The sequence below is a fragment of the Taudactylus pleione genome, unplaced genomic scaffold (assembly GCF_031769625.1).
Source record: "Taudactylus pleione unplaced genomic scaffold, aTauple2 ptg000330l, whole genome shotgun sequence".
Taxonomy (NCBI): Eukaryota; Metazoa; Chordata; class Amphibia; order Anura; family Myobatrachidae; genus Taudactylus; species Taudactylus pleione.
The window spans coordinates 2,944,640-2,967,764 of NW_028284731.1; the positions used below are offsets into that span (position 1 = coordinate 2,944,640).

The window sequence follows — 23,125 nt, forward strand, 5'->3', positions numbered from 1 at the left end:
AAAAAAGTACTATTGTATTTAAGTAAATTGAAAGTTGATATGATATGCATACAAGAATCCCATTTAATATCCTCGGAAATTGTAATATTAAATACATTAAAATGGAAGGTCCTGGCATCCGCACCTTACACCACATCCAAGGCCAGAGGGGTATTTATCCTGGTTAAGCAACACTTGCAGATACAACTGATAACCACAAAAAGTGACCCAGAAGGTGGATACCTCCTATGTGAAGTATTATTGGCCGGGAAAAAGTATATTTTGTGCAATGTGTATGCCCCAAACATCTACTCGAAATCTTTTATGCAACAACTCACAGCCTTGCTTAGTCCATATCAAGGAGACTCCATAATTGTATGCGGAGACTTCAATTTGATTTCATTGACAAGTCTTGACTCACAGGGTTCATCCAAGAGGCCACGCAAACCCCCAAAATTTGGGGTCCCTTCCTCTGCCACCGACCTTAATTTACTAGATGTTTGGAGAGTGTTCCATCCTCTAGAGAAATCTTATTCTTGTTTATCAGCTGCCCATGGAACACTCTCGAGGATAGACTACCTCCTAACTTCAGTTACTTTATTACCTGAGATAATACAGACGGAAATGGAGTCGATTGCCATCTCAGACCATGCTTTGTTATGGTTTGGTATACGGATGAACTATGACAGGGGAAAGGGCTTAGTTTGGAGATTCCCATCTTATTTAGCTCAATCTCTGAAATTTAGAGCAAAATTGGAATATGCATGGGAAGAGTATAAGCTAAGCAATTCAGAACACATGGAATCTAACCCATCTCTCTTTTGGCAGGCTTCAAAATCACTTTTAAGCGATTTATTATCTCCTATACCATATCTCACAGGAAACAATTAGCCAAAGATTTTATAGAAGCCCAACAATCTCTCACTATAGTTTTTCAGCTTTACACTTCTACCCCGACCCCCCAGCATAAAGATGATTACTTGAAGGCTAAATCCCACTTTGAAGGCATCCTCACAAAAATGGAGAGAAGATACTCCTTCAAGAAAAATCATAGGTTTCACAAATTTGGGAACAAGTCAGGCAAATTATTAACTAACCTATTGAATGGCAGCAGGCCCCCTTCCCTGATTCATCCTCCCGGGTTCCTAATGGGTCTCTCACCTCCAGTGGGGCTGAAGTTGTAGAGTTGATGAGATCCTTCTATGAGAAATTATACACAGATAACATGGACTCCTGCCCACCTTTAATCTCCACAAAATTCTGGGAAGATCTGTCTATTCCGCAGGTCTCTTCGTCCCACGTTGAACTCTTAACATCACTGAACTGGAGGTAGGGAAAACTATACAAAACATGAAAGGGCCAAAGCCCCAGGCCCAGATGGCCTCTCGGCTGAGTATTACCATATTTTAAATAAAAAGATATTTCCGTCGCTTACAATAGCGTTAAATCAAATGCTGAAAGATAACTGAATGCCCATTCACTTTAACTCAACAATTCTCAAAATCTTGCCAAAGCCTGATTGAGACCCGGGATCTTATCGTCCTACAGTCAGGTGCATAAATATTGGGACATTGACAGAATTTTCATATTTTGGCCTCTATTCACCACCACAATGGCTTTGAAATGAAACAAACAAGATGTGCTTTAACTGCAGACTTTCAGTTTAATTTTAGGGTAATTACATCCAAATCAGGTGAACGGTGTAGGAATTACAACGGTTTCTATATGTGCCTCCTACTTGTAAAAAATAGATAAATGTTTTTATGAAAAAATTACGTGAAGTCCCCCCTCAAAACACTAACCAGCCTCGGGCTTGCCAGACTGTCCTGGTTCTTAATTTACAGGGAAAAAAATGTGTAGGGTTCCACTGGTTTTAAATATACGGAGAAAAAAAATGACATCGGGGGACATAAAGGTGAGTATTGGATCTTTTTTTACAGGTAATTCGTTGGGATACTTTACGTTGACAAGGGGACGTGAACATCTGGAAACAGGTGAGTATGTGTAAGTGTGTTTATGGATGCAATAAAGCTTTATTTTCACGGTGTGTTGAGTGTTTTATTAACCATTTCTTTACAGGTGAACTACAGGTACCAGTGGGCCCTTAATGCCCCGCATGCTGGTACTTGTGGTTCTTCAAGTACCAGCATGCAGGGGAGGCTTGCTGGGACCTGTAGTTCCACTGTAAAGACAATGATGAAAATTCAAATTTTTACACTAAACCTAACACTATCAACCCGCAACCCACCACCCAGGGGTAGCGGGGATAGCCCCGGGCTATCAGCCTAGGCCAGGGGTGCCCTGGAGAGGGTGACCCCTTTATTGGGGGGATCCCAACTCCCCAGGGATCCCTGGCCTGGGCTGACTAACGGTCAGGGCTGATGCTGCGGCTGGGGGGGCCCGGTGAAAGGGCACCCCTGGCTGTGGCATCAGTCACCCATTAGAAAGGGTCCAGGGCTGGTTTTAAATATACGGGGAACCTCACGTCAATTTTTTTCTCCGTATATTTAAAACCAGCTCTGTCCCTGCTGCCTGTTGCTGGTTCGTAATTTACAGTGGAACTCTACACATTTTTTTCCCTGTAAATTAAGAACTAGGACAGGCTGGCAAGCCCGAGGCTGGTTAGTCTTTTGGGGGGGGGACCTCACGTAATTTTTTTTAACCATTTACAGAAAGAAACATACACAAATCACAATGATTTGTGTATGTTTCTGACCAACTCGCAGCTCAGGGGATTGAGAGTTTGAAAAGTGATTTTGACAGAAAGTTCGCTCCTATCTCTCCCGAGCTTGTCATCCCGATTCTTGGTTCCGATTTGGCCCGATGGTGATTTGATTTGAGATTGCTATCTAACCCGAATTTTACGAGTGAGATGAGAGAAATCTCTCACTAACTCACCCGACTTTGTCTTTAGTAAATTTGCAAGTAGGAAAAAAATGAATAAATCACCCGAGATGGTCATCTCGACCTATCTCGATTCTTAGTAAGTTTACCCCCTATACTCTATCACAAGATGCCTCGCTTAAACAATTCAAAATATTGTCGACCCAGATAAAATATTTAGGAGTTCAAATCCCTGCCTGACTCTCTAGGTTATATTCCCTCAATTTTTCCCCTCTAGTTCAAATAATAGGTAATATGCTAGATAGATGGATGCTTCTGCCCTTATCGCTTCTTGGAAAGATAGCATTAATAAAATCTGTCATTTTTCCAAAACTCTCATATATCATACAGATGCTTCCAATCAGGTTACCTAGGACAGACATAACTCTTATTTCAAGATTGTTTAGTAAATTTATATGAAACCTAGAATTGCGTACCATAAATTGAGATCCTTGAGAGAGCATGGAGGTCTTAACTTCCCAGATCTACTTCATTTCACCAATGCTGTCCACTTCAGATACATACTAGATTGGTTGCTTAACCGCAACATTTATACATGTTACCCGCTAGATTGTGCCCTAACAGCCTTACTACACTCTCCCAAGGGTGATATACCCCCAAACATTCTAACAAACATAATGTTTCGTAAAACTTATTTAGCTTGGTGGGGCATAAATAAGGGATTTAAAAGAAACCCTAGACATTCAAGATATATCCCTTTCTGGGGAAATCCACAGTTTATACCAGCTTTGGAAAACGCTACCTTTCTGAGACTATGAAGTAAAGGCATACGTTCAACAGCGGATGTATTTGACCCAGGTGGCAAATTATATACCTTCTCATAATTGAGAAATAAATTTGATGTCCCTCAATCATATTTTTTTAGCTATCTCCAGATTAGACACTTTACACAATCAATTCCTGTTCCCTTGGATGGACCAGACATTCAAGACCTTCTGATGTAATTAATTACATCTTTGACTAAAACGGCCTATAGAATTAAGATTCTTAACAGTGAATTGATGAGACTTGCATATCCCAAGATTTGGAGTAGATCACTGAAAGCATGGAGCTCGGACCTTGCCGCAATCCAATCTGAAGATGACCTTTTACATAATTTTGAAAACACATTACGTATTTTACAATCCTCTTCACTGCAAGAAGTTCACATTAAAGTAATTAACAGGGCATATATTGCCCCACATCAACGGGCCTTTATGGTTCCCTCAGAGACTGGAATCTGTAAAAAATGTGCTCACTCCCGGGCATCATTTAAACACTGTTTCTGGGAGTGCGTGGCGATAAAGAAATTCTGGAATAAGTTAACTTCATATATCAATAATCTGTTTGGCTTGGAACTCTCTCCAGACCCATTAGCATTGTCATTCGCAAATTTTAATACCTGGAAAATGGGATCGAGTATTAAACATCTGATTCCTTTTTTAACCATCACAGTAACTCTAGCAAAAAAAGTAATCTTACAACATTGGATTACTCAGTCAAAACCTTCTATCTCTGAGGTAAAGCAGGCCTTGTTACAAATAATGTATTTCGATCGCTACTCCACTATCCCAGAAATAGAAACATGTGTAATTCGCTTTTACTGCAAGTGGGGGGCTTTTATTGATTCATTAGATTTGGATTTACAGTCTAATATATTCAAAATATTCGAGAGCATGGAATGGTTTCTCCTCCGGCATCTGGGCTCATCTATATAGACATTAATGTATTTCTGGTTCCATGATATGGGACATTCCCATCTTGTTATCTTTTCTTTCTCCACGATTAAGATCTCTTTTTTATTTTTATTTCTCTTCCCCATACCCCCCCTCCTCTCCCTAGTCGATTGTCAACCCTGTATTGTCTACATTATGCATATGTTCACAGTTGAATTTTATATGTATTCTAAATGGAAGATCAATTCTATCAGTTATGACCAATGGATGTATGTAAAATTATACTAATACACAGTATTCTGTATAATCTGATTATTTTGAGAATCCAATAAATATATTTAAAAAAAAAAAATGTTTAAGTAAGTATTGAAGTCCAATGAGAGATGTGTCCAGGGTTTATACTCTATGTAAAGAGGCTACGTAGGGCCTTCTAGAGACTAATGAGAGGCCTTGTTTTATACAAAAGTGGGAAATACTGTAACATATGCTACAATGTCTTTCTGAAGACCCAACCACCGACAGAACTTTCCAAAGATTTCTTTATCTCTGGATGACCAGCACATGTAGAGTTGTGAGCTCAATATTGTAGTTTAAAACAAATTTCTCAATTACAAATGAATTGCCTATAGTAGTCATTAAAGGGGAGTTAAATGTAGCAGCAAGGACCTGTGATGGGCCAACTATATGGGAGAGTTCATCTTGAGATAATTGGAGATTACAATTTTTTCAATGAGACTGTATTCAAAAAAGATTCCAGCTGCATTGGGTGACAAGATTACACTTATTCTACAATATAAACACATACCCTATGAGTGGGTATGATCCAAAATAGAACGGAAAAACCTATTTGCATAGGTAGAAATTGCTTTTGGAAACTGGTACAAATACAGTAGTGCAAAATTTTCTAAGGCACTACTTCTCTTGGTTACATTCTCTGAAATGGAGATCCACTTTACAGCAGAAGGTTACAATCTCTGAAATGGAGATCCACTTTACAGCAGAAGGTGATCAAATCACCAACAGTGGGTGGGTCGGTGGGTGGTGCTCAGATGTTAAATTGTCCTTGATTCTTTCCAAGAGACATAGTTCTAGTTAGGCAACAACTGGAACTATTTTGTTCTAGACAAATTCTAAGGCTAGGATTGGAAAACCATATGGCATATTAATTTGTTAGCCATCTTTTTTTCTCTCCTGTCTGAGTGAGCTATCTCTATCTACATGAGCTCCCAGATGGGTGGATAAAGATTCCTTTTTTGTATTTTCAGTACAAGATCCCTGAGAACACTGTTATATATACACTGAAATGCCAAAAGTCATGGTATAGATGCCTAGTTTTTGTAGGACCCTGTCTAGCCCGGCAAAGTGCAGCAACTCAACGTGGCATCAATTCCACAAGTGGACGGAAGACAGAGATGTTGACCCATGCCATCTGGATACCTTCCCACAGCTCCCTGCTATTTGTAGGCGGTGGTTCTTGGGTCCGATAGGACCTCTCCACCATGTCCTATAAATTGTATAAATTGTCCTCGATTGGGTTCATGTTGCGCAAACGTGGTAGCCACACCATTCGTCAGAACTCTCCGGAATGCTCCTCTAACCAATTCTGGACAACTTGAGACAGATGACATGGTGCATCATCCTACTGGAATATTCCATTATTGTGGGGGTACATGAAGTCAAACAAGGGCTGCAAATGGTCATCAAGCAATATAACGTATCGGTTACCGGTCAATGAGGTGTTCATGCTGACAAGCGGACCCAATACATGCCACATAAACACAACACACACCATTATGGAACCGCCACCAGTCTGCACGGCACCTTGTTGACAACTGGGGTCCATGACCTCATGGAGTCTGAGCCCAGGTGAGGTGCTGTACCTAGTGTCGTCGTGTTACAGGAGCACTCTGGTGGGTCTTTTGCTCCCATATTCCATGGAAGCTAAAGAACACTGCACTCACCTGCTGGATATCTGTCTAGTACCTCCTGCATTGAAGGTGGATGTGATTTGAGCCAAAGTCGCTCGTCTGTTACCACGGACAATTCTGTCCGCATGCCGCTAGTCACAATCATTAAGCACCCATGGTGGGCCACTGCACTGTCCACAGTGGGTTTTAATGCCTTCCATGAAGTATTCCTGGTATACAAGTTACACTGTAGATCGAGGAATGTTGAATGTCCGCACAGTGTCAGGCACCCACAAGCATGCCTTGCCATGAGCAGCCACACACACAAACACACACACATTATTGGACAGACTGAGCACAGACTATATACAAATTGTTGGTGTTTTTTGTAAAGATTAAAATATGATGGAGGACACCCTCTCTCCCACCTTAGGTCACTTGAAAAATATCGTAGTATGAATCTGCTCACTAACAGTGTACATGGTACAATATCTTAAATGTTACTAGGTGGGCCCTGGGTAACTATTGGGAGGGTCCCTATCACATGTCCCTCAGACGGACTACACTACTTGCATGCACCACCAAAGGGCAAGAAGTCCAGGGCAGCTGTCAGTCTCTTTTAGGAGAAAAGTAGTATCAAGGGCTGGTTATAATATATCAGCCCTTATCTAAGCTTGGTTAACTTGTGGGTTCCAATTGTTCTAGGATGTAGGAAGTTAGACAACCAGAGTCAAAACAGCAGGGGTCCCTGGGGGTATGGAAAGGGTCAGCAAAGTATCAGCCCCATTAGAACAGCTGCCCTGATCACAGGGAGTCCAGAGGTTGTTGTCATTTTGGAGAAGTCCCAGTGTTTGTATGTTATGGGACTAAAGCATTTAATCATGTGCCCAGTAACTTTGCGTGCCTGCTGGAGCAGGATGGCCTTGGACTGGATTCCAACAATGTTGGTAGAGAGGAAGAAGATTTGGCCAGCAGGATAGCAGGACCTCAAGCAACTGGTGAATGCAGTTCTCTGAGTTAGAGGGAATGATAGAGCGCGTGTTAAACCCATCTAGCATTTTATTAACTGTATATTGTTTTGCTACAGTTGTACTTGATAACTGCATTTTGCCTGAGTGACTGTAGAACCCACTGAAGGTACTGGGTACACTCCTGAGGCAGCTAGTGTGGATTGTAGCTAGTGTGGATTGGGCACAAAAGGTAATATAGACCCAACATTTCCACATATACTTAAGCCCTGTAATAGAGTAGAGAAAGCTTAAAAATAAAGGTAGTAGTGAATACAAAACACAAAATGGCCAATTTCTACACAATATAACAATGGAATGCATTGTCTTATTTACAAGACTAAGTAGTGTCAATCATTCAATGATTTAGGTGCCCCCTAAACATTGCCGGCTTCCTAGACAACATCACATAGTGGTCTACTGGTTCGTCTGGCCCTAGCGATTTACAATAACCCCCACTCCCACTCTTCAGAATACATGCATACTAAGGGCAGAGAATAGGAAAATTTAGATTTCATCAGCAAAATGTTGGTATTGGAAACAGATGGAGCTGATGAGCATTACAACCAACAGAGGAGGTGTAAAGGGAAAAAGGAGGGGGTTAAAAACGGAGACCCGTAAGGGGCATTCCAACAGGTAGAGGAAAGACAGAGTCTGAGTTAGAAAAGGAACATTTTGTGAGGTACAGTAAGAAGTGCAGCATTAAAAGACAGACCTGCAGAGGACTAATGGAATGGAGAGTTGGAAGGAGATGCATGTGGCAGTAGATACAGTAGAACTAGGGCACAAGTTCTCAAACTGAGTCCTCAGGACCCCAAACAGTGCATGTTTTCCAGGTCTCCTCACAGAAATACTTAGCTCGACCTGTGGATATTTTAAAATGTGTCAGTGAGTAACGAATACACCTGTGCACCTGCCAGAAGACCTGGAAATTATGAACTGTGTGGGGCCCCGAGGACCGAGTTTGAGAACCACCAGTTAAGAGGGAGGGACAGGTTGAAGAGATGTACAAGATGGGAGCAGAGTAGTAGAGAGGAAGCAAAGGTGGTTGGAAGGTATGGAATCCAGGGTGCAAATGGAGATGTAGAATGATAAGAACAGGAAACAGACATCATCCCCAATGGTGGGGGAGAAGGAGGACAAGGTTGAAGGCAAGCGAAAGGGACGGATAGGAGGAGGTTGGGGGGATGAGATATCCTTGCAGATTGTGTCTATCTTGGATGTGAAGTAGGAGGCAAAGTCAAGAGCATAGAGGGTGGAAGGTAGAGAAAAAGTGACAAGGTGACAAAGGTGGCAAAAAAGGCAGTGATTGGAGGAATGAGTGCAGATTAGAGATTTAAAGTAGAACTGTTTAAGAGTGGGTAAGGGTAGACAGGGCCATCTCTTTCATTGGGCTTGTTGGGCAGTTGCCCAAGGGCCCAAAGCTTGTAGGGGCCCACCAACCCACCCCCCTACAGCCATGCGGCCAGTTGGTAAATTTGTGATATTTTTATAAGCCGGCCGCCGGTGCATTGTATTCTGATCTAACCTCCCCCCTCCCCGATGACGAGTACTCACCTCAGTCCCAGTTTCACTTTATCCGCCGGCTTCAGACCAGTCAGACAGAGGGGCATATTCAATTAGCCGCGGGGTTTACCCCACGGCTAATTGTCGCGCTGGTGGTGATTCAATAAGCGGGGATTTCACGCGCGTGTGTCCACGAGACCCCGCGCGCGAATCCCCGCTGACGGGCTTTACCTCGCACCTCATGTAGGTGCGAGGTAACAGCTGCACGAAGCCGCCCTTGTCGGCCTCGCTCGTGTCAGAAAAACACACTGTTTCCGCACTTCTCACGGAAACAGTGTGTTCCCGCGAGCGAGGGCTCATTTACCAGCGCAGGGAAAAAGCTATTTTATTGAATAGCTTAACCCCGCACCGCGGGACATTCGAGCCTCAATTACTCGCGAGAGAAGTCCCACGGGTAATTGAATATGCCCCAGAGTCTCTCTGCATGTGTGGGATGGCTGATGGGCATGTAGGAGGGTTTAATTTTATTGACCATTTAAAATTATTTTCCATGAATGGGTGGGTAGGGGCCCCAATGCATTGATTTGCCCAGGGCCTATACTGCTGTTAAGACAACCCTGAGGGTAGAGAGGAAGAGAATGATTTTGAAGTAGAAGAAATCAGCATGAGAGTGTGATGACACTTTTTGCGCCAAGCTGTGGGCAGGACATGGTATAAGATAACATTAATTGTGTTATCACTAACATGTCCATTTGGGCTTGGGGTTGAGACTTCATAATGATCTCTAGCAGAATAGGTTTCCTCTGCACTATATATATATATATTCAAGAGATCAATGGACTGTACCGGGAGCTGCTGGAACAAGAGGTGTCCAGCCTCTGGGAGACACAGTATAGGCTTGTTGTAATAGTACTGTTATAACTAATCTATGATGCAATTTGTACCATTGTGGTACATCCCCACTGAGACACGCTCCTGATCTCCCTGGACATTCCAAGAGATTAAACAAGTATGGAATAAGAGAGGCTGGAGTTCCTGCTGAGTGATTTACAGTAATGTATATGTTGATAGTGTATAAGATACTGTGTATATAGTTAAATCACTAACTACTTATTTTGTGCGGAGATCTGTGCAACTGGTGAGGTCAACAAGACTTTAATCTTGACAAACTAATTTCACTTGCTAACTCCTAGCTAACAAATGGTATCCATATCTAAAGTTCCAAGTGTGCCCTTCATTGTTTTATACAAAGAGTTTTAGAATATTGTTTTAGCCATTTATGACTGGGGTGACTGTAGTTTAATACTTGCTTTACTGCTTCATATTCTCTCACATTGACTGGCTTACCAGATTCACATATTAAGATGCATACACACGTAACGATTTTTTGTATCGCTCAAAAAATATTTCATTTTCTGAGTTATAATGATGAACGATAATCGTTCATGCGTGTTCCCGTTTGTAGTTTGTAGTTCATTGTCCATTTCAGACTGACCAACTTAACGATTTTCATTAAGGGAAGGAACATTTTTCGTTCATCGTTGAAAAAATTGTTCATTACACTTCGAAAAAATCGTTCACTTTTTCAAAGGAAAAACTGAACGAAAATCGTTCATTAACAAAATTGTTACGTGTGTATGCAGCATTAGTATTTGATGCAGCAGAAAAAAGAGAGTATGGTGCATTACAATTGTAGGTTATTTATCAAATAATAAATAATCCTTGCTACAATGTGCAGATTCAGCAGTTTATTAAAGATTTCTAGTTATAGGTCTTTGTGATATTCCCTATGTTTCTGGTAAATCCCAATTAATAGCCCACCATTTAATCCCTAATTCCTTAACTCAATGTTTTCTAATATTGTGGTATCAAAATATAAATAGCAGAATTGTGTAACCACAATAAGCTCATTTAGCTGCCGTTAGCTATGAATGAGTATGGAGGATGTTCAGATAAATAATTTAGGCTGGCAACCAATGGTTCAAGGAATGTAATGGATGGCATTAACTACACTAGTATCAACTATACGATTAAGTTCTGATTGGTTATGTTATGGACGTTTGCCCAATGGCAGTAAGTGATGGGTAGGTTTCCTTATGCTGTTTTTTTTTTTTTTTCTTAGTAAAGGGCAATAGCCATATCCATACTGAATAGTCCTTGCGCATTCATACACACACTTGCACACCAGGGAAGGGCTTGAATTGGTATTTGCATAAAGTCACATACAGCAACTGTCAAAAGACGCACACATAGTTTGTTCAACTCAGAATCAGACCTCTAATTCGCACAAACACACTCAGATCTTTTTGTGTGAATTTAGTGTGGCTCAGACAGGATCCATCTTTTATCGACATCCTATTGAGGGAGCTGTTCTTTTATTATTGGATTACTAATTATTATGCTTGGTTTCTGACGTGTTGTGATATCCTCCCGGAGGGATTTGTGTGTTCCATTTGGGTGCTCAGTTAGAATAGAGTAAAGATGTGCCTTTGTTTCATGGCATGTTTTTAAGTTATGTCTTTCTGCAGCAGGTGATGGATGCTAAGTAATTATTTTTAATTACCCCTCCGGGGGTATAGCTCTCAAAAACCTGCATGGGGCATTTGCTTTGCTTCGTTTAGGTGCTTCTTGTCACTTGCCTGAAGCATCATTTTATAATTATAAATCTAACATGTAAGTGCTGCTTATAAACTGCTTTGTGAGCATCTATTGCCTATAAACATTGCTATGTATTATTAAAATGTCTCAAAATAAATGCTTTAGTGATAAGGAGTCAATGTCAGAAGCATACACCATTTCTATTGAAATATACTTTCACTGTCTTTAACACTGCAGCAATGCACAAGGTGTATTATACAGTTTTTGAACTATGTGTGGGGTTGAGCATAAATATTTTTTTCAATTAGACAGTAATATAGTGTCCACATCAGCATCCATCTTCATGTAAGAAATTTCCCCAATCTACATACTGCTCTATAGCACACTGTATATAGGTTACACTGTGCTTTATGACAATACGATGAACCATTGTTGCCTGCAGCCAAGTGAGGAGTCTGTTGCTATGAGCAGCACCTGAGCTCTGCTACCATGGCAACAAGCAGTAAATGTTGATCTCTGCCCCTGCAGCCTTCACAGTGTGTATATTAGTGGACAGACAGTGAGTGGACACAATTTACATTACATATGCATATAGTACAATGTAACTGCAGTTTCTCAGGAATCCCTACCTACAATTACTACTAAGTAGCTTCCTCACACAATTGCAAACCACCTGCAGGTGCAAAGGAAAAACCTTAAATGTGACCAAAGACAGAAGACTTTTCTTTACAGAATTCTGCACCTGGATTAATAGAAGACATTCTTAAATAGATGCACACCACTAAACCAACAATTATTATATCCCCGGCTTATGTTTTATAATAATAGAAAATTATTCTACCTTATCATTAATGTATTGTTTATTTATTTATTATTGTTTTATTTTTGTTGAAATATATTTAAAAGAAATGGGCATTAAGATTCAAGGCATCTTCCACCGAATTTATTTGAAAATTGAAGGTTGAGCAAAAGAATGTGTGGGATGATGATTAAACAAGAAAAATCTTTTATTACTAGTTTTACTACTATGTAGATGCGTTTTTGACAAGAAACAAAACAAAAGGAAAAAACCTCGTTTCGGGGGAACTCTTATTTTTAATATTTAAGAGATAATTTTTATTAGATAGGCGTTAAAAATTGTAAGTTATCGTCTCTCAGGTGACTGATAGAATACACCGCGAGGCCCTATCAGTATCATCCTTAGTATTCAAAAAACACAATCAATATAGCAATATATATATATTATATATATAGAGAGAGAGAGAGAGAGAGCGAGAGAGAGAGAGAGAGAGAGAGAGAGAGAGAGAGAGAGAGAGAGAGAGAGAGAGAGAGAGAGAGAGAGTTTAATCCTCCAAAGTTATTCTGTATATGGGCGAGTAGTAAAAAAATATGTGATAAGAATAGAAAAACCTGAGAACAGCTGCTGAGCAGTCAATGAATCAGATGATACTGCACCAATATGATCAGTAAAGTAACACAGTTTTGTAGGATATCATATTGAAGTATCATTAGATTCATTGACTGCTCAGCAGTTGTTCTCAGGTTTTTCTACTCTTATCACATATTTTTTTACTATTATTACTTACGTACATTCTCCCTTATTTTGCCTACCCTGCTTTCTTCATCTCTCCCCCTACCCCCCTCCTTCTTCTACCTGGTTATTTGTGGCAACATATGATGTATTAACAGATTATTGCTTAACATATGTGCCTAATTATACTGCAGAAGAACCAGGTTACCTGTGACAACATACTATGTAATAATAATATACCATGTGACACATGTGCCTAAGCATAATTATAACATAGCACCAGCTTTTGGAGCACCGGTGGTATTATAGAGATATTCTCGCCCATATACAGAATAATATTGGAGAATTAAGCTCTCTATATATATATATATGTTGTTATATTGATTGTATACATTTTTGGAATACTAAGGCTAATACTGATAGGGTCTCTCGGTGTATTCTATCAGTCACCCGAGAGACGACAACTTATAATTTTTAATGCATATCTAATAAAAATTATCTTTTAAATATTACAAATAAGAGTGCCCCCAAAAAGAGTTTTTTCCTTTTGTTTTATTTCTTGTAAAAACGCATCTACACAGTTTAGAAATATAAGCCCTGGGGAGCACCACCAACACATAATACTCTTTAGTTACTAACCAGTATGTTGGTACATAATGATGTAGCATTATTATTCACCATATGTTAGGTTTGGTGCAGGATCACTTGCTTTTTTTCGTTCTATAGCTTTACTACTAGTTAGCATGTTAAAGATCGGGTAACTCATTTCCTAGTCATTCCCATTTATAACCCTTTAGTGCAAACACCCAGGTTTTTCTTATGTGTGAATGCAAACGACCCGGGTCGAAGTCGGGATATTCACGGTTTGATAGACCCTTGTATTTCTTGGGTCGTCAGTCTGATTACTCTGCTTTTAATCTGTTAACTTTCAAATTAACCAAATAACACAATATTATTATCTTTTTCATTGATGGTAATGTTAATATTTCTACAGATATAATTAATATCAGGCAAAAAAACAAACGTACAAAATAATTCCACCTTCTTTCTAACTACTGTTATTTTTGTAGGTGTTATTACTAAAGCCAAGAAACACCTATAATAATTCTTTGCTATCTGTACTAAGTAAATAAGAACTGTTAGGTGAGCCATTTAAAACATGACTCTATAAAATACTATTACGGTATAAGTCCACAGTCATTTTAAACACTCAAGCAAAAGAGGGAAGGCACCTACATCTGGGGATTTGCAGATACTCTGTAAAAAAGTTCATGGTGGAAATGGTCCAAACATCACATCAAAGTCCAAAATAGTAGCACTATCAGACCACCCCCTTCATTCACTTCCACTTTTACTTGTTTCCCTGGAAGAATGAATGGCATAGCTTCTATTCCAGCAAAGAATGCTGGAATCATCCCAACTCCTCCCATCACATGAGCCAGTCTTTGCACCCCCCACAGATGCTGCCACTCTAACCTACATATCCATGCTAACTCCCGGAAAATAAGATGCACTTGAATTTGCATTTTACCATGGTCATAAATGAGGCTTTTTGTCATCCTAGGAACAGTAACTTAGATAGTAAACTTGATTAGGCAGGAAACCCAAACAAGTCTGCATACAGCACTGAGTAAACCTCCAAGTGCCATATAAACAGTAGGCACCCCTGATTCATCTAACTTGTTTTTAGTAATTAGTAATTTAGTAATTTGCAGATGTATTGTGTAAGTGATAAGTTGTATATGTTGGGTTATGGGGTTTGATCTGTGACTGTCCTCATAACACTTTGTTTATGGAAACAAACTTACCAAGCATATCACTTTCATTTTTTTTAGTGGTCACTTGACAATTGTGTCTAATAAGACTGAAATGACTTGTGAAGGGATAATATACTTTATGTTTTTTTCAGATATCTATTCTTCTTATATTCCAATTTAATCTGTCTCCTGTTAATGGAAAGAATCAACACTACTTTTTCAAACCATCTGTCTATTTTAGAACTCCACAACTCTCTTTAAGTAGTGATTTCCTATGTAGTAACTTGACAGTTTTTTTTACCATATGACTTCCACTATTACATGATTATTCACACCTTACTAGGGTGAGTGCAGAGCTGGGCAGAAGACTAGTATGTATGCTCAAATTGGGACTCTGATCTTTTCTTCTGAGAGCATGGCAGGGGGCATTGGAGGTCAGATCCCAATCCGCCAGGACATTACCCACATAATACTATGGGCCCTGCAATGTACTGTTCAAATCATGGCTACATATATACACTTTTTGGACCAAGAAAACATGCAAACAACATAATTTAATTGGGGTGTGCAGATGTCATTTTTGCACATGCAATGGTGCCCACTTTTTATGGTCTATTTGACTAGATACTTTGTGCATCATTTAGCAGTTTCCTAGTTTATGACTGAAATATGCATGTCACAAACTACTGGTATTTATTACATTCGATCCACCACTTTGGTTTGAACCTTTTCTTTTACTTCTGAAAATGATGTTGGTTTGATACTGATTTATGTCCTACATAAGTAGTACATTTAGACATATCATTGTTTTACATTATAATTCTTTTATTTACATTGATTTATGCACATCTTTTATTGCACTTCCTCTATAAGTGTGTATGCCAAGCAAAAGTCACCCCAAGGATATTCATTAGCTAGTATGACTCTATAGCTACAATTATACTGAATCTCCATCCCTTTAAGCTTTAGATTACCTCCCTTAGAATCTCATTTATTGCTTTTGTAGCGAATGCCCCATTCACCCATTCCTAGCATGGTCTGTCATAAGGTCGACACCATAATAAATGTCGATAATCATAATTTCGACACCACAACAAATGTCTACATGACCTTATGTACCACAATTGTGCTCGTTTTATACAATTTTCCACTGATTTGTGCAGCAAAGTATTTACTAATCTAGGGCAAGTTGTTCTATTCATATCTAACCACAGTGATGCCATCATATTGAGTATATAGTTGCTCAGTAGACATCTCTGTGCTCAGATATGAATAGAACAACTTGCTCTGTATTACAAAATAATTTGTTGCACTAATCAGTGCACAATTGTATAAAACGAGCACAATTGAGTAGATATATATTTTTCCAGATTCATACATGACCATATAATTTTCTATGTGGTGGGTTTATTTGAGAAAAAATATTCAAACAGAGCTGAGAAAATGATCTGCAAAGTGCCATCCACGTACAGTGGGTTCAGTTTTCCGCAAGTGCCATCTACCACCTGAATATCAGTTTTAAATAAACTTGAACCATTTGTAGTTTGCAGTTATGAAATGTACAATACATTATTATTGACTCACCCTGGAGGGATAGAAGCTCTACTGCTGCTCCCACTAGTTCTCTGCACCCCTGGCCTGTTCAGATTGTTCTGTCCCGGGTACGCAGCTGTTCCTGGTACACTTTGACTACGAGAAAATCCTGAGCCATTTCGGACTCCTCCTGCGGGACGACCTCCTTCCCCTGCTCTGCCCCACCCTGCAGCTCCTCCACTAAATGTACTGCTCTGTCTTATCCCTGGTGGATGTAGTTGTGGAGGAGGTGGCAAGTTAGGTTGGGGTCCAGGGGGGATCTTGATTTTCTGCGATGCTAGAATAGCATTGGAGGCTGCTCTAGTACTATTAACTAAGAGACATTGTGGACAAGAGCAGGGTAACCCAGAACCAGAGCCCACAGGCCATGATTGGGATTTGGGTATGGATCCCATAGTGAGAGGATATGCTAGATCCATGCGTCTCCTTAGCCGACGCTTACGATGTGTCTGGCGGTTGACCTGGCACATACTATGGAAATGAACCAAATAGCAGAAACCAAGAGTGGTAAGGTCCAGCCAGGGGTGCTGTTTCTCATAGGCATTTTGGATGGCAATGCATATTTCTGTATCATAAGGAGTCCAGGAGCCTGCATCATTCTCCCATTCCCATACTATACCCTTGCCAGGGGCAGAAGATGGCTCGAAGAAACTGCGTCGTACCGGACGCACGGTACCTGGCAAAAGAAAAAAAATAATATAGTTCATCCATACTTACATCAGGTCATAACCTACTTTAACCCTGAACCTACATTTCTAAATCGTACATAAGGACATTTATATGGTTAGGTGTAAACCTATCTGCTTTATAGAAATAAGAAATATTCTTTAAATTAGAAAAAGAAAATACTTTTAGGTGTGAAAGTCCCTTGTAACAGCTTCCAACTCTATGCTAAGTGCATCTAAGTGCTCACAGAGCAGGCCGTTCTGGAAAGTATGACAATACGTATTTCCAATAACTCTATAAAGGTAACATAGTGATACAGGGTCCTAACAGGTACATGCGACATGATAACCTTCTAACAATGACCTAGTAATCCGTAGATATGCAATGCTTGATGAAAATGTCCCTACCTATATGGAAGACACAGTGACATTGCACCATGGCTGCAGTAGGGATAGCATAAAATATAAACACAGCAATCTAACTGTAGGACATGGTGACATAACAAATTGCTGACAAAGAAAACTTGACTGCCAAGGCTATTTCTGCTGCCCTACCCGTCTGACCTTACAAAGTTGTCCCTGGAGCGATGGGCATGCCACTTCCACTTAAATGAGAAAAAGATGCATCACCTATTTTGAATGTAAGATTTAAAAGAGACAAATATTTATATATTGCATTGCAGAGGTCATACCTCTCTCCACTCCCACCTTCCCATCTCGCTATTCCTCCCATGTCTACCTTCACCCTCATTCCTCTTGTATCTCTCAACCTCTTCCCTGTCTCTATCAACCACCTCCATCTCCTCATTCACCAGTGTCTCTCTCTCACACCCCTCCCACTATTCCTCCCATGTCTCTCTCTTCCCCCCTCAAGGAAACCTTGGACCTTCCTCCTCCAGCAGTATGGGGGAGGGGGTTGGGATCACTCCTGGCAGGCAGCTTGACAGGGGGGGGACTTCTTTGGCTCTCATTCATCATTACCTATCACTGTGACCACCAGTGTGTACAGTGCCCAACCCCATCAAACACCTTTGAGATAATATTGGACACTAACTGTGAGCCAAGCCTTATCACCCAATATCAGTGCCCAACCTCACTAATGCTCTTGTGGCTGGTTGGATATGAATTCCGGCATCTCACAATGGTGCATATCATATGGACATAGGTTCATGGACACATCAGTGTCACAGTAATTGGTGCTTGTTTATCATCTCTTTCCACAAGCATAGGCATTAATATGCACTCTTCTGGGAAGGCTTTTCACTCGATTTTGGAACTTGGCTGCCGGAATTCATATCCAACCAATAATACTGTATAACCCCTGTAGGTGGGATGAGTATTGAGTAGCAAGATTGGAGAATAAACTTAGGGGAAACACTGACAGAGGATAATGAGGTATTCTTGTGAGGAGTAGATGTGATAATGTGAAAGAGGTCTTAGTAGATGGAGGACTGCATTAGAAAATGTACCTACTATTCCTGATGTGAAATCTGACGGATTAATAGTGTTTTATTTATATTAATAATGTTAATTACTATAATATTCATATAATATATACAATAAAAGTGACAATTGTGGGGCACAAAATGAAAATCCTGAAGTCTTAATGTGCACCTTTACAGGGGGGGGACACCCAACAACATATGCTTCAAAGAGCATTGGTCATCCCAAAGCATGCAAGAAATTATGTATATTAATTAGTGGCAAAATACATTTGCCAAGTGAGGGCAACATCATTGGGGGGCACTTATCTGACCAATATGTGTGAGAAGGCAAACTGTGTGCCAACAGAAACCTGTTGTCAGAGGAAAGCCTACAAACTCTATATAGGGACAGTACTGTACAGACAGCAGAGGGTGGATGGGAATAAAGAGTGGTTCTGACCCTAGGGTTTGAGGTGGATTGTGACTCCTTAGGAAATAATACAAGGGAAAGGTAAAGACAGCCTGCATTTAAGAAACTAGCCCACTCTGCAACTCAAGAGGCAAGAGGACTTTTGCGTGTCATCCACTCACCTCAGATACAGTGAAGAGGGTGGGCAACCTTAATTAAAAATTGTCACTCCTGAGGCAGAGGGAGTGATACTCGACCATGTATAGTGGTCCCATATATGGCAAAGATGGTGACCTCTCCAACCATCGTGCAGTGCGGCGAAATAGAAACAGGCAGAAAGCTAGTACATGGGCGCCAATATTCAACAGCTGGGAAGATTTGTAGATAATGTAATAATCACCTGGAAACTGGAAGAGAAGATACCGAAACACACTTCCTAGTGTAATATGATCAAAATCTTATGTGTACTAATTAAAAACACAAGATTATAATACAATGTATCTCTTATGTTTTCTTATCTGTGCTCCATGGCAATCCATCCGACTGGCCTAAGCTACTTCCTTCGCTGCCTCACCCAAGTATGGGAGCATGAAGGCTGGTGCCAATATACGCTGATGGTATGGTCATCAGCACCAATGAACTGCATCTGATTTGCAGACTAAAATCTGAAGCCGATATGTGCTTTTTTGCATTGCTACTGTATATAATATATGATATGGGGGTAGATGTACTTAGCATTGGAGAGAGATAAAGTGAAGAGAGATAACACAGCCTGTAAAGTGACTGTTAGGGTCTGATTGGTTGGTACTTTATCTCAATCCAAGGTTTAGTACATCTCCCTGTGGTCTTTTTTTTTAATTTTTAATATCTGACATATCCTTAATGTAAAGCTGGTGTATATCCTAATGACTAGACCTAGACCTGCATGCAATTGTTGTAACTTTGCATATACTAGCAATTGCATGGTTTTCTTATACCACTTTACACCTAAATGCCGGGTCTGACCCGGAGTTGGAACAGGGTTCCAATCCGGATCAGACCCGGAATTTAGCCGGCACCAGGACATTCCCGAGTCAGCGCCTGTCATTATACCTACGCCGGGAGCCCAACGCCCGGCATACTGAATGAAAGTAAGCCGTGCAGAGGGCGTGGACAGCCGCAGAGGGGGGGGGGTTAGGTTAGGGGCTCCCGGGGGGGACTTAGGGTTAGGCCCCCCCAGGAGGTTTAGGGTCAGGCTAGGGGAAGGAGAGGGTTAGGCACCTCCAGGGAGATGTTAGGGTTAGGCACCCACCAGGGACACTTAGGTTTAGGCTGTGGGGACAGGGGGGGGGTTAGGTGTATGCACTTAGGAGGGGATTAGGCACTAGGGGGAGGTTAGGGTTAGGCACCCCTAAGGGAGGGTTAGGGGGGGAGATAAGGTTAGTTATACCTACCTAAATCCCCTGTCAGGATCTTCACTGCTGCCGGTCTGCCGGCGACGAGATTTGAACCGCCGGCCATAGGGCTGGCGATCATTCATACTGATTCTGTTCAGGGGCAGCTGAAAATAGAGGATTATTATGATGATAATGTTAATCGCTGGAACTAACAAACCGTTTGTGATTGGCTGCAAACGCTCCGCTGACACTGATTCATTGCTCAGTCAAGTCATTGGGCCTGATTCAGACCCACTCGCGAGCGGCTGTCCGCTCGCAAGTGGGTCGATGGTGTGCACTGAGCATGAGCATGCGCACGACGGAGGGAGCTCCGTCGTGCGCATGCACGAGACGCGACGAGCGAAGGGCTTTCCTTCGCTCGTTGTGTCTGATCAAAGGGGGCGTGCTGTCGATGTTGATTGACAGCACGCCCCCTTTGGTGGACGTGCCGGGGGTGTGCCTCCCAGACGGGGGCGTTCCCAAGGGAACGCCTACCGTCAGAAGCCGGCCCACTGACATCACTAGTGATGTCAGTGGGAGTGATTTTGGCTCTGATAGAGCCAAAATCACTCCGGGCCTTGCAGTTGAGAAACTCAACCGCAGGCTCCGGCTCGCAGTGGCGATGGTCAAGACCATCGCGACTATCAACCTGCACGCTCGTATAGGCTGTGGGTGGTGACCCACAGCTATACGAGCGTCCAGGAGGACGCTCCATTTTTATGGAGGACGGCCCTCATTCAGAGCGAGCGCTCTGCTCAGAGCGTCCGGCTCTGAATGAGGGCCATTGTTTCTACTTTTGTGAGCGTGTTTAAGTAATTTTTTCTCTTAAGGTGCGTATCCACTTGCAGATAGTGGAACGACAGTACAATTACAACATTGTAATCGTACAGTCGTTCCTCTTCCCCTGTAGTGCCTACACTGAATGATATATCGTTCAGTGCAGGCACCCTCCCTCATCCCTGAACATGGCCAGTCTATCGTTATCGGCAGATTGACCGGCATGTCCAGGCGATGATTGATGTCGTAAATGAATAGCGGGAGAAGCAGAGTGAGCACTATGGGTCTGATTCATATTGGATCGCTATTGTGATCGCAGCTACGATTACGCACGCAGACCCACTGCGAAAATATGCTAATGTTTGCAATCGCAATGCCGTCACAGCCCAACATAAGGACGCCCACTTCCCCTTACTCACATCCGTAATACTATGCAAGTCTGCAAAACCATCAGTAACATCAAGTACCATCAGAGCCTCAGGCACAATTACAACAGGTCTGACCTTACTCAGAACTTGCCAACCGCATGGCATGCAGTGAAAGCTCAAGATGCATATGCCATCGCAGTGGCTAATTTATGCACGCCCCTGTAACAGCATTCAAACCCACTGACACGCCTGCGTTTCCCCGATCACCACCCCCAAATGGTCACTTCCTGTCAATCACTCTGCGATGGGTCTGCGTAGTCACTGCGATCGCAGTGTGATCACAGTGGAGCCTTCGCGTACACTCATGCAATGCATATGCATGTGCAGTACACAACAATTGTCCGTCTGCATGTGTAATCGCAATAGCGATCCTTGCTGAATCAGCCCCTATGCCATATGCCGTGGCGAATCTTTGTAGTGTGCAGTCCCAGAAAATGAACACTAGCGAATGCGCCATTGCAGATTGGGATGTTTTATGGATACATTGAAGCTTACCACAGGAGAGATGGAATGGGAGTGAAAAGGGGAAGTCTCACGTAGGCAAAGTTCAGTAAGGACGTGGTCACAATTATGCACATAGACGCCTGTTAGGAGGCATATCTTTTAAACCCGCTATAGGCCAGGTGCAAATAGATGTTGATAATGATTACAAATGAAGCATCATGTCACCATCTGCCCACACAGATCTGAGCGCATCTTCATATGTGCACAAAACTACATATGTGTTTCTAGTTTTTTAGTACACTGTTCCCTTTTTCTGCTACCAACTCTGCATCATGCCCCTACCTTCACTTTGTCCATAACTGTCTAACACTGACTAGTCCACCTCTGGGCCTGACTCAGGGACTTACGCCAATGCCGCTGCGAATATGTATGCAGCAATGTGCCAACATATGCAAATATTGCAGCTGGCTGGATTTGTATTGAGACGCCTACCGGCGACTTTGCAAATCCAAGTTACTACGCAGAATGGTCGCTGGGACTGAAACACCAGATCCATTTATACTGCGTATGGGATCGCAGTCACAGACTGAGACACGCCTGCATTTGAGTCGCCGCCTCCAACCCTCCCCCCATTGCCGCCCACAAACGGTCCCTGCCCGTCAGTCACTTTGCGAATGAATCCACACTGCAAGCGACAATGGTAATGAAACTTGACTCTTGCGCAGATTACCAATAATCGCTCAACCGCGTTAACATCAGCACTGCATACTTATATGTGTTTGTGAATAAATGAGATTTTAAGGGCACTACTCTAAAGCGTGCCTTTTTTTTAAGCCATTGCCTTGCCCAGTTTCCAGGATGTGTAAAGTATCCTATCATATATGTGAAATATGTTTCCCAATATCAGAACATCAAGATAAGCCTAATGCATTATTTTAAACTATATATGCACTATGCTATACGATATCGACGCTTCCTGTTTTCTTCTTTTTAACAATTACCAGCAGACGAGGTCTAAAGCTGGGTACACACTTGGCCAATTCTCATCCAATCCAACCTCTGACCTACCAGTACTTCAGACATTGTTAGAGTGTGTACGCTCATACAACCTCTGCTTTCATCCAAT

At 41.6% G+C, this 23,125-nt stretch overlaps 1 protein-coding gene across 4 annotated transcripts in view; it reads right to left on the reverse strand.

Annotated features, from left to right (window-relative positions):
- DTX1 (deltex E3 ubiquitin ligase 1) overlaps positions 1–23,125 on the reverse strand; it is a 67,958-nt gene that overhangs the window by 38,890 nt on the left and 5,943 nt on the right. For all 4 annotated transcript variants that reach the window (XM_088443498.1, XM_088443496.1, XM_088443499.1 and 1 more), the window contains exon 3: positions 16,429–17,113. In XM_088443498.1, the coding sequence (XP_088299624.1) occupies positions 16,429–17,113 (685 nt within the window). The remainder of the gene's footprint in view (positions 1–16,428; positions 17,114–23,125) is intronic.